General features: G+C 39.2%; 1 protein-coding gene across 2 annotated transcripts in view; it reads right to left on the minus strand.

The window, feature by feature from the left end:
• ddx18 (DEAD (Asp-Glu-Ala-Asp) box polypeptide 18) overlaps positions 1 to 15,307 on the minus strand; it is a 43,351-nt gene that overhangs the window by 14,744 nt on the left and 13,300 nt on the right. For both annotated transcript variants that reach the window (XM_059647398.1, XM_059647397.1), the window contains 5 exons: positions 10,318 to 10,453; positions 7,820 to 7,920; positions 6,965 to 7,164; positions 4,639 to 4,753; positions 3,033 to 3,172 (listed from right to left, as the gene is read on the minus strand). In XM_059647398.1, the coding sequence (XP_059503381.1) occupies positions 3,033 to 3,172; positions 4,639 to 4,753; positions 6,965 to 7,164; positions 7,820 to 7,920; positions 10,318 to 10,453 (692 nt within the window). The remainder of the gene's footprint in view (positions 1 to 3,032; positions 3,173 to 4,638; positions 4,754 to 6,964; positions 7,165 to 7,819; positions 7,921 to 10,317; positions 10,454 to 15,307) is intronic.

Consider the following 15,307-nt stretch of genomic DNA (forward strand, 5'->3'; position numbering starts at 1 on the left):
CCACAATATTTACATGGCTGGTCTATTTCAGTTTCTGATCAATGCTGATGGGATGTTGATTGTGATGATTCAGTTTTGATACGACGATTGAATGTCAAGACGATATAATTAGATTTTCTCATTGGAAATGGTTATTATCTGTGTAGCACAAGTATTATTTGCCATGCGTTAGCCCAAACCTGGATGCTTTCACCTACAGCGCACGTACACATGCCCGCCTCCACTCTGACCTTAATGATGGAGGCAAGATTGTTGATGAAGCAGATGAAGATAGTCAGGCCTACTAAACGATTCGAGGAAGCATGATGTAATGCATTTGAGAAGGTCAAGAGGCAAGGAAATACAAAAATAAGTGGCAGAATTCTGGGAAATTTAAGAGCAGCCAAGAGACCTTGGGTTACAGCCCACAGATTCCTGTGGGTAACAGGACTAGGCAAGCAACATTGAAAAAGCCTTCTGAATTTGGTCAAGACAGCAAGCAAGAGCAGGAAGGTGAAGCTTGAACTGCAGAGAACATTAATTAGAAACGTGCTAGAGTCGCAATCACATTTCTGATCACTACATTCCAGAAAGAATGTGGCATGACCAGAGTGGATAGAGAGGCAATCTGTGAGGCCTTCTCCCAGGACAGAAAATTTTACCCACAGGAAAGATTGCATAAGCTGGATTTCTCGTCTTCGAAACAGAGGCGGGCGAGGGGAGATTTAATAGAAGTATAAACAGCCTGATAGAATAGATGGGCAGGACCTTTATGACATTTTTCCGTTAGTGGAGATGTCTGGATACTTTTTTTTTGCCTGCATGAATTCAATGGGCCTACTGCTTTCCTGCTATGCCAGTAACTTTTCTGACTCTTATATGAAACAGGGAAGTAGCATTGTATTGACAGTAGAACATTTGCAATAGAGCAAAAGCACAAAATGCATTCATAATTCAATACTCTCCTTTTCCTTGCAAAACATAAAACCATGCAGAAGGGAGCAATTATTTTATCGTGACAAACATGTCAAATTCACATTGTCACATCATAATCTAAAACAACCCAAGCTTATAGAAAAGTGCTTTGGACATTAAATTTAAAAACAATCAATAAACATTTTATAGCAATTTTCTAGAATGCATAATAAAGTTTAACACTATTTAGAAATATAACATTCTTCTGAGTTGGAGTATATTTCTGAACTGAAACGTTGAACTTCAAAAAAAGGGGAATAATTGACAGTACTATGGGTTTTATGTAAAGCTGAAATTCCCCCCTCCCCCACCAATAAACTTGTACTGTTGAATTTGGCTAAGCCACTTTAGTCACTCAGCAGACAAGTTAGCAGTGCTACTTGCCATAGTTGAGAAATTAATGTGTTACTTCATAAGGCCGGATAAAAATCTAAAGGTGATGAGAAGCGACAAATAATTGCAAGCCAGGTACATCATTGCTAAGTAGTTAGTTAATGGATTTTAATAGTTTCTGGGGTAAGGGCACAGAAATGGTCCTGCAAGTTCAGATCTGAAGGACAGCTGAAAAATTACATTTTATCAAAGATTTTCATCTTATTCTCATCAGACAAATTGGCAAGAACACCAATACAGAGGGAAAAACATTACACTGTACAACAAAATAGTGCTGATTGGCACAGATGCTGCCATGGTGAATGCACCGGTTAGACTGAGTCAACTACCGGAGTCTGGCCTAAATATTAAAACAGGCAAGTTGATTCTGTTTAATTAAGACACAGCCACAAGAAATAAGCCTTAGAACAACTGCCACTTCTTTTGGTGAGTTGAAACAGGTGTAGTGTGTACCTGTTCTTTCTACCTTCAAAGAACAGGATTCTGAAAGCTACATACATACATTTCATTTGTGGGAGAATTTAGTACTAGTTTAAAAAAAGAGTGGACTCATATTCATAGCAGAGGAGGGCTCCTAGCTATTTGAAACTCGCTATCTCAGAGCAGTGGAAGCTAGGTCAGTAAAGAATACAGGAGCGGCATAAGCAGACATGTGTAGTTAGAGACATAATCAGATCATCCATAATCTTAGTGAATGGCACAGCTGGCTCAATAAACTTAACGACCTAAAGATTTGTCCCTGCTTATGATTTAATGGGTTCTGATTCATGATTGACATAAGCAAAGGTGGCCATCTGTTGTACTTGCCAGGGAAAGTGCTAGTTGATGTTTTCTATTTGCTAATAAGTCATAGAGTCAGAGGGATGTACAGCATGGAAACAGAGCCTCAAGTCCAACCCAGATATCTGAAATTAATCTCGTCACATTTATCAGCATTTGGTATACATGGCTCTAAACCCTTCCTAATTATGAATACATTCAGATTCCTTACAAATATTGTAACTGTACCAGCCTCCAACTATTCCTCTAGCACCTCCTTCCATACACGCACCATCCTTTGCGTGAAAACATTGCTCCTCAGGTTTCTTTTAAATTTTTCCTGTATCCCCTTAAACTTATGCGCTCAAGTTTTGGTCTCCCCCACCCTGGGGAAAATACCTTATCTATTTACCTATTCATGCCCAGCATGATTTTATATTTCTCAAAAGTTCAGCCCTCAGCCTCCAACACTCCAGGGAAAATACCCCAGTCTATTCAGCATCTCCCTATAGCTCAAATCTTCCAATCCTGGCAACAACCTTGTAAATCTTTTCCAAACACTTTCAAGTTTGACAACAGCCTTCCTATTGCAGGGAGTCCAGAATCAGTCCCATGCAGTGAGATCAATGTTCGGTATGAACAACTTCTTAAAATAGTAGGACAGCACCTTCTTATAATATCACAAAACTAATCTTATATGGCAACGTAGATCATGATCCATAGTAGTTCTCAGGACAAAACTGTCTCTATTTTGAACTATTTTGACAAGTAAATCACAAATGAATCTTTGAAAAATTGCATACTGAACTACTTGATATGTTAAAATTACCTCTTGTAAATTCTAACAAAATTTGCACTGCATATTTGCATGATTAAAAACAAAACAAAAATGCCAGTAAAAACTGAAAATTAAACATTCATCTTACTTGCTCAAGGCCTTCTACAGTAGCAGTTTCTTTGTCATCATCAACACCGACATACAAAGGTTCCCTCTTCAGTGAGATTTTTGCTAAATCTTCCACTCTGCGAGTTTGTGTAGCAGAGAAAAGCATTGTTTGTCGTCGCCCTGTGAAGATTGGAAGCAAGCCATTAAGAATTGAGAGACAGTAAGAACTGTCGATGCTGGAGTCAGAGATGACACAGCGTGGAGCTGGAGGTGCACAGCAGGCCAGGAAGCATCAACGGAGCAGGAAAGCACACACTTCGGGTCAGGATCCTTCTTCAGAAATGTGGGAGGGGGGAAAAGGAGCTCTGAAATAGATAGAGGAGTGAAGGGGCTGGGGAAGGTAGGTGGGATGGTGATAGGTGAGTGCAGGTAGGCAGTACTGGGGATTGGTCAGTGAAGTGGGAGAAGCGGATAGGTGGGAAAGAAGACAGACAGGTTGTTTCACGTCCAGGTGGTGTGGTTGAAGGGGAGGGTTGGTCATGGGATGGGGCTGGAGGTGGGGAGATTTTGAAACTAGTAAGGTCCACATTGAGACCATGGGGTTGTAGGTTGGAGAATTAATTTATTTTTGTTTCAAAGACCTCCACTTCTTAATTTATTTTTTATTTCCCTTATTGCTAAATTAGCAAAAAAGATAGTTTGCAAATCAGTCAACCAACTAAAATATATCTCCTCATATTAAAATTAGAAGTATTCCAAGTTGAGAAATAATCATGAAAGTCAGAGCCAAACAATCAATTTACAAAATGCACCATAAACTGTTAAACATTTAAAAGCATTCGCTAATGATTGCTGTGGAGATTAGCGAAAAAGTTCCTGCACCAATGCAACCGTGTCACTTCACTCCATTTTTTTCCCCTTCCTAAATAACAGAAATAACCTCAGTAACAGCTTATAAATTTGATAAATTTGTAAATTTGAGGAGCTCTAATTTTGTAGATTTTTTTTAAGACGACGCAGACAAATAAATATAAATGTTAAAATAGAAAATTGAAAATCTACAAGCTAGGGAAGAGATAGTGATACAGATGGAATCATGTTTCTTTCAGGGACTCATGTTGGAAAATATTAGTTGGGATGTTAGGTGAAAATAAGGGCAAACCAGGGTGAAGGTTTTCAGGTTTCCGCATTTTGTTTACATTCCACCTCAAAAAATAGAAATAAGGCAATGAATGAAATAGCAAATACACTACATATACAGACAAGATTTGATGGAAGAGAAACAAAGACAAGAATTGCTGGAAAAGCTCAGCAGGTCTGACAGCATCTGTGGACAGGAATCAGACAGAATTCATGTTTCAGATCAAGTGACCCTTCCTCAGAACCTGTTTGATGAAACAAAACTGACCCAAGAGAGGCTACATGAACCTAATTCATCCCAAATTCTAAATATAGACATGGACAGACAAAGTTTTAGTTTATCCTGACTAAAATAGTTAAAATTAATTTGAAATGGAAAGTATTTAATATTGTATTTCTGGGATTTTTGGAAAAAAAGTTACTATCACGATAATGATTATTACTATCTCAACGTATCACAGTAATACTGCCTTCAAAGTATAAGTGGGATAACTGAATTGACTCACTTGGCAGAAGTCGAATTATCTGTTTCAACTCTTCTTCAAATCCCACTTCGAGGATACGGTCTGCTTCATCTATTATCAAACACTGCAGGTTCTTGTACATAAATCCTGGCGTGTTCTGCCAAGAGGAGATTAGCAAAATAAGGCATCCAAATAGTATCTCAAGTGGAAGATTTTTGAATCTCAATTATCTGAATACTGTTCACATTATTTCTGAATTTTTCAAAACAAAACATTAATTAGGCACTCAGGCACACAAATTAAGGCAGAGGGAAAAGAAAAGCACAGATGACAATAATTGTAAATTCATTATGTATGATGTGAAGCCAAGATGATGTGTTCTAAACAACAAGAAAGGAATTGTGATTTTGAAAAATTTACATTGTAAATTTCCAAGTCTACAACTCAGAGGAAACAGAATTACCAGAAAGGGTCATAATGCAAAAATGAAACTTGAAAAACATAAAAGAAATGCGAGGAGATAAGCCGAAGGTGCTGCCTACCACAACACGAGACTGGAGGAGTGGATTAATTTGTATTAAAGGTCAAGCATAGACACCTAAATTCTGATAACAGGGACCCCTCCCAATTGCAGCAGGGAAAAAGAGGGAGTTACAATTTAACATGGCTGAAAGTGGAGTGTATATTTCCAGATTATCTTACTCCTATCGGCATTTGAATTCAACAAAGCATGTCTGTTACATGGGAAGAGTAAATGTGCTGCAAGATAAAAAGCACACCTATCTGACTACAAGGAGATCCTACAAGTATCTGAATCTTACAATTACAGGAGGTTGCAAGTTACAGGGTAATTAAAAAAAAGACAAGACTTGAACATATTCCTTCAGTTTTTATGGGCTTCTAGTAAGCATAAAAAAATTAGGACCTTGAGGGACAATCACAAATTGAGTGTTAGTGCAGTTATTTGCACACTCAATTGTTCAGCAAGCGCTGTATACATTGAATCAGATGAGCAATGTTACATTTCAGGTTTTGCAAGAATGAAGGGCAGCATCTGCACAACAACATACAAGCCACACACCATTCTGATTTGTAACCACATTATTGTTCCTTCACTGCTGTTTGGTCAAAATTTTGGAAACACCCCTCCCCACCAGCACAGTGGGTATATCTATACCCAGAGGACTGCAGTGCTTCAAGGCTGTTCATTACTACTTTCCAAGGCAATCAGGTGCATACAATAAAATGCTGGTCTGGAAAGCAATCCCCACATCACATGAAGAAAAGTCTAGATACTACATCTTAAAAGAAGAACACAGACTAGATAGATCCAATATTATCACGGATTCCATTGTTTAGCAAAGTAATTATAACTGAAACTATCTTTGAGAAAGAACACAGGCTGAATTAAATCCTCTTCACAACTCAAAAGCATGTATATTTTTGAAGTATGACAAACAAGTAAATACAAAAACAAACATCACGAACTTCAGGTTCAGCTGCCGGTTAGGGTAAACCAGCTGTCCACAGTCAGGGTGGTTGGAAATCAAATTCTTGTCGTGTTTTTCAGTTAGGAAAGGAATTTCTACTGGAATTTTGTCTCTGGGAATGGGAATAGATTTGGCTTCGTTGCAACATCACACAAGATGAACTAGCATTTTGATACTTGTATATCACACATGTTGAGTCAATGGTGTTTCATCAGGGTGTTGAAATGTCATGAACCTTAACAGGCCATCTTGTTTTAGTCTCCAAAAATGCTGTCTGACGTGCTGTGTATTTACAGCATTTTCTATACTGCGGAGCAGCTCTACCCACATGAAAGGGGCCAGTACAGGAAGGGCAAGAAAACTTATTTACAAAAAGGCTCATTGTGCATTCAAGGCCAAAAATGACAATTCCTTCCTTTTAAAAGTGCCAGCCTCAGTCAGTGGAAACACACTTACCTGATGTAGTAATTTGAGTTTAAGCTCCATTCTAGATACTTGATCATATAATCTAAGCTCTCATGTTAGTGCTGTATCTCAGAAGTGCTGTACTGTTGGTGCTAATGTCTTTTAAACTGAAATATTAAATTGTGGGCCTCTCTTCCACTTAAGTGAGCATAAAAAGATTTCTTGACAGTATTGAGAGAGATTTGAGGAGCTCTTCCCAAGGCATGACCGATATTTATTCCTGAATCAACATGACCAAAATAATACACGTATCTATGCTGTTGCACAATATAGGCCAGCCACTCTTAAAATAAAAATGTAATGGACTGCAAAACATTTTGTGATTTCCTGAAGTCATGAAGGATACTATCCAAATGCAAGTCCTTTCTTGTGTGTGTTTATGGGGCTGTTGTTAAGAGATAAATGCATACTACCTGCATATGATCCAGAAGTCTGCCAGGAGTGGCTATTATGATGTTAATTCCATTTGCCAATTTTTGTGCTTCTGCAGTTCTGTTGCTGCCTCCCATGAGTAAGCCATAAGTATGAACATGGTGCGCCATTAATTCTTTCAGAACACCATAGGTCTGCATGGCTAATTCTCGAGTTGGTGAAAGAATGAGGACACCCGTTCCTTCGGAAATAAATTTTTTTGGTTACAGACAAGGAACACAGTGTAGTTTTATGAACAACATCTCATCTATTTCTGCTTCAAAACTGAGATGACTACAATGGTAAAGAACTGAGGTACGATTGAGTCTGAAAGGAAAACGGGCTCAAAAACAGGCTGAATAAGGATATTTTTTACTTTTAGAGAATTTATTGTATTTTACTAAGCAAAAACATTTGTACGGCTTGAAATGAAGGTAAACATATATTTGACAGTCAAATTTTCTTTCAAAAACAATTTCAGCTACTGAAGTACTACGTTTATAAAGCAGTATTAGGAAAACAAAATACTGTGGATGCTGGAAATCTAAAATGACAGAAAAAAATTGGCAATTTGCATGTTTGGTAGTCTCAGTTCAGATAAAAGAACACCAGAATCGCTAACTGATTCTCTATCCATAGATACTATCAGACTTGTTCAACTTTTCCATCATTTTATCAAAAATTAAAAACATTATTTGCTATCATCTGAATGTATGCCCCAAGCCTTACAAATCAAGCAAGTTCTATTTAAATAATTAAAATATGAATTCTAATAAGCAAACTTGTCTAATAGAGAGAGTGGACCGCTATCCAGCTTCAATCAAGTAAAACGATTAGAACCTGAGCCATTTGCTTACCGTTTCTGGGCATGAATTTAAGTTTGTAGATCAGTTCAATGGCAGGAATGAGAAATGCCAATGTCTTTCCACTGCCTGTCTTTGCAGCAGCCAAAATATCCCTAAAATAAGAAGTTAGGTTTTAATTTCATGGCTTTGACTTGTGTTTTCTATCGGAGTTTTATTATTCCTCCTGAATAAATAGTTACGCCTGGAAAGACATATCTTACAAATTTATGCCCACCATCCAGGCAATGGTTTTAGAATCAAAAACGATGATCAAAAATGCCAGTTACGGAAAAAAAGACAAGTAGCTTTAAATATGTTTCAAAAGAAATAGTCCTCTCAATTATTTTGCTGCACGAATTTGCACTTGTACATTTAATGCACAAGTTGTTCCAAAATGTTTCACAGAAGCATTATCGAAGATGACATACTAAACCAAATGGGATTATGAAGACAGATAAGAGCAAGTGCTCACAGAGGTGGGTTTTTTTAAAAGGGTCTGTAAAATAGTAGAGTAAGCGCAGGAAACTGGAAAGTTTCAAAAAAGTCCAGTGTAATAGTCACCAACGATTGGGGTAAAAGGAGGGGGACTTGCACAAAAGGTCAGAGAAATAGCTTTAGAGGTGTTGTGGGCTGAAGAGAATTGAGTAATATGGTGAAGCGTACATACAAAGAGACGGGAAGCATCTTTTCCATGTCCACTCTGTCCAGGCTTCTCAGTATTCTAAGTTTCAACAAGATGCCTCCTTCATCCTTCTAATTGCCATTGAGTACAGACCCAGAAATCCCATATGACAAAGCCTTCATCCCCAGGATCATTCCTGTAAACCTCCTCTGGGCTCCAAGACCAACAGACCCTTCCTTCGATTCAGGGCTCAAAGTTGCTCATAAAGCTCAACAACAGGATAAAATTGCCAACTCTGGTTCTGAGATTGCAGCAAGAACCAAATATGACAACTTCAAATTTTGCCTATACGTATTAGATATGGGAAATTACAATTCAAAGACTAGGTGTTGGAGCTACAGCCTGACAAAGAGTGGTAGAAAAGTAGAGGGTAGATGTTATCAGTATACAAACAGGAACTGAACATAGATCTGTGGAGCATTATTACCAAAGGGACAGGAGATGAAAGAAAAAAGTGCCATGGATAAGTTATTGCAAAGCCTAAGGGCAATGTTGCAAAAGCAACAATTTGTACATCCCCATTTGGTGTGAAGAAGGTAAACTCAGAAAAGAAGTTTAACCTCTGCTACTTCTCATTGCATTATTTAGATAAAGTCTAAGTTGTTATCAGGTTGACAAAACAGCAATGCAACAAAAGAAAAAAAAACACCTTTTAAAATAAGGTTCCCCATGGTAGGCTCATTCAGAAGGTCAGGAGGAATGGGATACAGGGGAACTTAGCTGCCTGGATACAGAATTGGCTGGCCAACAGAAGACAGCGAGTGGTAGTAGAAGGAAAATATTCTGCCTGGAAGTCAGTGGTGAGTGGGGTTCCACAAGGCTCTGTCCTTGGGCTTCTACTGTTTGTAATTTTTATTAATGACTTGGATGAGGGGATTGAAGGATGGGTCAGCAAGTTTGCAGACAACACAAAGGTTGGAGGTGTCGTTGACAGTATAGAGGGCTGTTGTAGGCTGCAGCGGGACATTGACAGGATGCAGAGATGGGCTGAGAGGTGGCAGATGGAGTTCAACCTGGATAAATGCGAGGTGATGCATTTTGGAAGGTCGAATTTGAAAGCTGAGTACAGGATTAAGGATAGGATTCTTGGCAGTGTGGAGGAACAGAGGGATCTTGGTGTGCAGATACATAGATCCCTTAAAATGGCCACCCAAGTGGACAGGGTTGTTAAGAAAGCATATGGTGTTTTGGCTTTCATTAACAGGGGGATTGAGTTTAAGAGTCGTGAGATCTATAAAACTTTGGTTAGACCGCACTTGGAATACTGTGTCCAGTTCTGGTCGCCCTATTATAGGCAAGATGTGGATGCTTTGGAGAGGGTTCAGAGGAGGTTTACCAGGATGCTGCCTGGACTGGAGGGCTTATCTTATGAAGAGAGGTTGACTGAGCTCGGTCTCTTTTCATTGGAGAAAAGGAGGAGGAGAGGGGACCTAATTGAGGTATACAAGATAATGAGAGGCACAGATAGAGTTGATAGCCAGAGACTATTTCCCAGGGCAGAAATGGCTAGCATGAGGGGTCATAGTTTTAAGCTGGTTGGAGGAAAGTACAGAGGGGATGTCAGAAGCGGGTTCTTTACACAGAGAGTTGTGAGAGCATGGAATGCATTGCCAGCAGCAGTTGTGGAAGTAAGGTCATTGGGGTCATTTAAGAGACTGCTGGGCATGCATATGGTCACAGAAATTTGAGGGTGCATACATGAGGATCAATGGTCGGCACAACATTGTGGGCTGAAGGGCCTGTTCTGTGCTGTACTGTTCTATGTTCTGAAATATCAAATCACAAATAATGTTCAAGCTGTATGAAATAAACAGTAAACACAACTTACCTGCCCTCCAGTAAAGGTCGGATACTTTTCTGTTGAATGAGTGTCATATGAGTAAAGCTCATGTCAGCAATCCCTTTCAAAGTATTCTCACTAATCATGTCAGCCAAAGAGGAAAAAGCAGTGTCTTCAAAAGCACCTGAATACAAAGCGCAGGAAATTAAATAAGTAGCACCTGAAGGGGCTACTTTCATCACAAAGACCAATGATAGTGATCACACCGTTGGATTCAAATTTTGATGAAAGCTTCAGTGTAATTACTTCAGTCTATTAAAAATTCAGAAATATTGCCAAAACACCGAAGTATGGCTAGTACAAAGGTGGGCCATTTAACCAACAGATCCATGCTAATGTTTATTCTGCTACCCATCTTCAGATAAAGCTATAACATTTCCTTCTGTTCTTCATGTCATTTCATGTCCTTATCTAGCTTCTTCTAGAATGTATTTATATTAATCACCTTGACTTCTCTCTCTGGTGCTATGTACCAAAATCTGACCACACTGAATAAAGCTGTGGAAAAACTGCAGCTTCTTTAAAATTTATCACTTCAAAACATGGCAAGTAACTGCTAACATATTGAGTAAATCACAGCCATTCACCAATTAGGTTTTTCTATAATCAGACTTGTATGCTTTCATACAATCTGTTTTTGTTTCAAATGACATTTACTAAGTATTGCACAGGTTTTTACTTCATCTTCATGCGAGTTTTGCTGCAAGACCATAAATTTATAGCCTATCGCAGCTGTACCACACTGAATAACAAGCACTTTCTGAAAAAAAATTTAACCAAAGAGTCAACTGCATTGCTACAGGTTTAGAGTCATCTATTGGCCACATCGAATATGGATGGCAAATTTCTTTCTGGAAAGGATATGTGAACCAGAAGAGTTATAAAACAATCCATAATGTCCATGTTTATTGCTAAGACAAGCATTGTTGTGAATATCCAGTTCATGGTGTTTGAGAATGGATAGTTTTTTTAAAAGTATAACATGTCATTTTAAGAACTGAAGCTTAGCTGTAGAAAATTGGACAAATGCAACTGTAGCAAGCCAAAGCCTATTATGCTTAACAGTCTTAAATTAAAATTTTAAAATGTGGGGGCATCTTGCCAATAAGATGGTAACAGCTAGCTAAAATGCTGGGCCTTTGAAACTGCAAGAACACTTATAAGAAGATTCAAAAAGTTACTCATATTTGTTTGATGAAAACAAGGTAGAAGAGTAGAACTGTAAAACAGCAGGTAAGTTTACTTAGCAAAAGAGCTGGAGAAGTGATTTCCACAATTTGACAGGATGCAGAGATGGGCTGATTGACAGGATGCAGAGATGGGCTGAGAGGTGGCAGATGGAGTTCAACCTGGATAAATGCGAGGTGATGCATTTTGGAAGGTCCAATTTGAAAGCTGAGTACAGGATTAAGGATAGGATTCTTGGCAGCGTGGAGGAACAGAGGGATCTTGGTGTGCAGATACATAGATCCCTTAAAATGGCCACCCAAGTGGACAGGGTTGTTAAGAAAGCATATGGTGTTTTGGCTTTCATTAACAGGGGGATTGAGTTTAAGAGTCGTGAGATCTTGTTGCAGCTCTATAAAACTTTGGTTAGACCGCACTTGGAATACTGCGTCCAGTTCTGGGCGCCCTATTATAGGAAAGATGTGGATGCTTTGGAGAGGGTTCAGAGGAGGTTTACCAGGATGCTGCCTGGACTGGAGGGCTTATCTTATGAAGAGAGGTTGACTGAGCTCGGTCTCTTTTCATTGGAGAAAAGGAGGAGGAGAGGGGACCTAATTGAGGTATACAAGATAATGAGAGGCATAGATAGAGTTGATAGCCAGAGACTATTTCCCAGGGCAGAAATGGCTAGCACGAGGGGTCATAGTTTTAAGCTGGTTGGTGGAAAGTATAGAGGGGATGTCAGAGGCAGGTTCTTTACGCAGAGAGTTGTGAGAGCATGGAATGTGTTGCCAGCAGCAGTTGTGAAAGCAAGGTCATTGGGGTCATTTAAGAGACTGCTGGACATGTATATGGTCACAGAAATTTGAGGGTGCATACATGAGGATCAATGGTCGGCACAACATTGTGGGCTGAAGGGCCTGTTCTGTGCTGTTCTATGTTCTATGTTCTAATACTGCAATCCAAAAAGATGTTGTTTCGAGAGTTAGAGCCAAATCAGTTTCTAAAAATAATAAGAGCTGAAAGGTTATAAAATCTCTTCTTCAGATTAATTAGGAAATTGTAAACAAGGCATAATTTAAAGATCAATTTGAAAGTAGCTTAATTGAAACATATAAAATAATCAGAGGGTTAGATAGGGTGGATAGGGAGAGCCTTTTTCCTAGGATGGTGACGGCGAGCACGAGGGGGCATAGCTTTAAATTGAGGGGTGAAGGATATAGGACAGATGTCAGAGGTAGTTTCTTTACTCAGAGAGTAGTAAGGGAATGGAACGCTTTGCCTGCAACGGTAGTAGATTCGCCAACTTTGGGTACATTTAAGTCGTCATTGGATAAGCATATGGATGTACATGGAATAGTGTAGGTTAGATGGGCTTGAGATCAGTATGACAGGTTGGCACAACAGCGAGGGCCGAAGGGCATGTACTGTGCTGTAAAGTTCTATGTTCAGTGCAGACGACATTGTTATGGATAGTAAAACAAAAAAAACTGTCAATGCTAAAAATCTGAAAGAAAAACAAAGTGCTGGAGAACCTCAGCAGGTCTGGCAGCATCTCTGGAGAAAAAGAGTTAATGTTTAGAGTCCAGCAACCCTTTGGAGGGTTGAAACTTAAAATTTTGCTTTTCTCCCTACCGATGCTGCCAGAATTACTGAGTTTCTCAATTACTTTGTGTTTGAGTTTAAGGAAGTTCTCTGGTTTCAATTTGAGGAGTGCTTCCCTGATAGTGGGTGCAAGTGGTTTGCAGCTTACTGAGAAAATAGCCAAATAGATGACAGCTATCAGCAGATTAGCTTGGAAGTATTGCAAAGTAAGCAGATTAAGGATTGAGTGTGCCACATTTAACAGGCTGTAAATAGAAATTTTACCTCAAGGAGAACAGTTGAAGTTGAGGAGAATGAGATAATTTTGGTTCAGAGATAGCAGGAACTGTAGATGCTGGAGAATCCGAGATAACAAGGTGTAGAGCTGGATGAACACAACAGGCCAAGCAGCATGAGGAGTTTTCTGAAACATTTTCTGAAGAGTCTAGGCCCGAAACATCAGCTTTCCTGCTCCTCTGATGCTGCTTGGCCTGCTGTGTTCATCCTGCTCTATTTTGGGATTGTTGAATCTTAAAAGAATTCATAGAGAAAAAAAAGTAGTAGACTTCATTGCATTACACATTTACAAGCCATCTTAAGTTAGTAATTCTCTGCTTAATAAAGCCACGTTGTCTATCCTCATTGATCCTCCTTATCATTTCCTCAAAAAACCGCATCAAACTTCTAAGCCATGCTGACTATCAGTCCATGACTTGCTACGTGACAGTTTATCTGATCCCTCAGGATTGATTTTAACAATATTCCCACCAAAGTAAGACTAGCTGGCCTATGATTGTTTGGCATTTTTGTCATACCCTTTTTAAACCATGGAAACACATTTGCATTCCTCAAGCCCTCTGGCACCACACTCATGTCTAGTGAAGATTGGAAAATAATCCTTTGAACATTTGCTTTTTCCTCCCTGACCACCTTCTACATTAAAGGCAGCACCCTATACAATCCTGGCAACTTAATCACTTTAAGTATTCCAACTCTGCTAACACTTACTGTGTATGCAACACCGAGATGTGTGGGTAAGTATGTTGTGAAGACACAAAGAAGTTGCAGACAAATACAGATAGGTTGCCTGAGTGGACAAAGAATTGGCAGGCACAGTATAATGTGGGAATAGATAAAGTTGTTCACTTTGACAGGAAGAATATAAAAAACAGACTATTAATTAAGTGGAGATTCACTCTGCAGAACTCGGACGTGCAGAGGGACTTAGGTGTTCAGGTGCATGAATCACAAAATATTTGTATGCAGACACCGCAAATAATCTAGAAGGCTAATGGGATGCTATCCTTTCGTAGGACAGGAATTAGAATAGATTCCCTACAGTGTGGAAATAGGCCCTTCGGCCCAACACGTCCACGCCGCCCCTTGAAGCATCCCACCCAGACCCATCCCCCTATAACCCATACACCCCTGAACATGAAAGTAAGGATGCTGTGGTTCAATTATACAGGGCGTTGATGACAGCACAACTCAAAGACAGTGCAGTTTTGGTCTGCTTACTTAAAGGAGCATGTAAACATATTGGAAGTGATTTACAGAAGGCTTGCTAGATTCTTTTGAGGATAGGTTCGACAGGCTGCGCTTGCTTTACTGGAGTTTAGAAGAGGGAGGGATAACTTGATTGAAGATCATGATTAGTTCTGTCAAAATGAATGTGAAAAGGATGTTTCCTCTTGTGGGCAAGGCAAGTGGTACGGGGCACAGTTTAAAACTATGGTCGGCCCTTTCTGAGGAAGGAAATGTTTCCCTCCAAGGGTTGTGCAATTTTGGAATATTCTGCCTCATAAAATGGGTGGAGGCAGGGTCATTGAATGCTCCTATTTTGCATCATGTTTTTTTCCTGTACTTTGACCCAAGATGTTTATGCCATTTAAATTGCAAGATCCTATGACAACTTGTTTTGAAAATGGAAACTTAAAAGGGAAATACCTTCTTTACTTACTTAGTTTGCAGATTTCGAAGAATTTCAGCAATTGAAGTTCAAAGAGACAACTGCCTTTTTAAAATTTCTCAGTTAATCTCAACTGAGCTAATAAAACCTGACATGCTATGCTGTTGGCATGCAAGTCTCAGATAATTGTCAAGAGGCTTCTCTTTTCAACAGTTTTACACTATGTGCAATGGATTAAAGCAGGATTTATTACTCATCCCCTGATCCACTTGTGAAAGTGGTAATGCGCCACCTTTTTGAACTGCTGCAATCTGAGCA

Source organism: Stegostoma tigrinum, chromosome 7, assembly GCF_030684315.1.
Source record: "Stegostoma tigrinum isolate sSteTig4 chromosome 7, sSteTig4.hap1, whole genome shotgun sequence".
NCBI classification, from domain to species: Eukaryota; Metazoa; Chordata; class Chondrichthyes; order Orectolobiformes; family Stegostomatidae; genus Stegostoma; species Stegostoma tigrinum.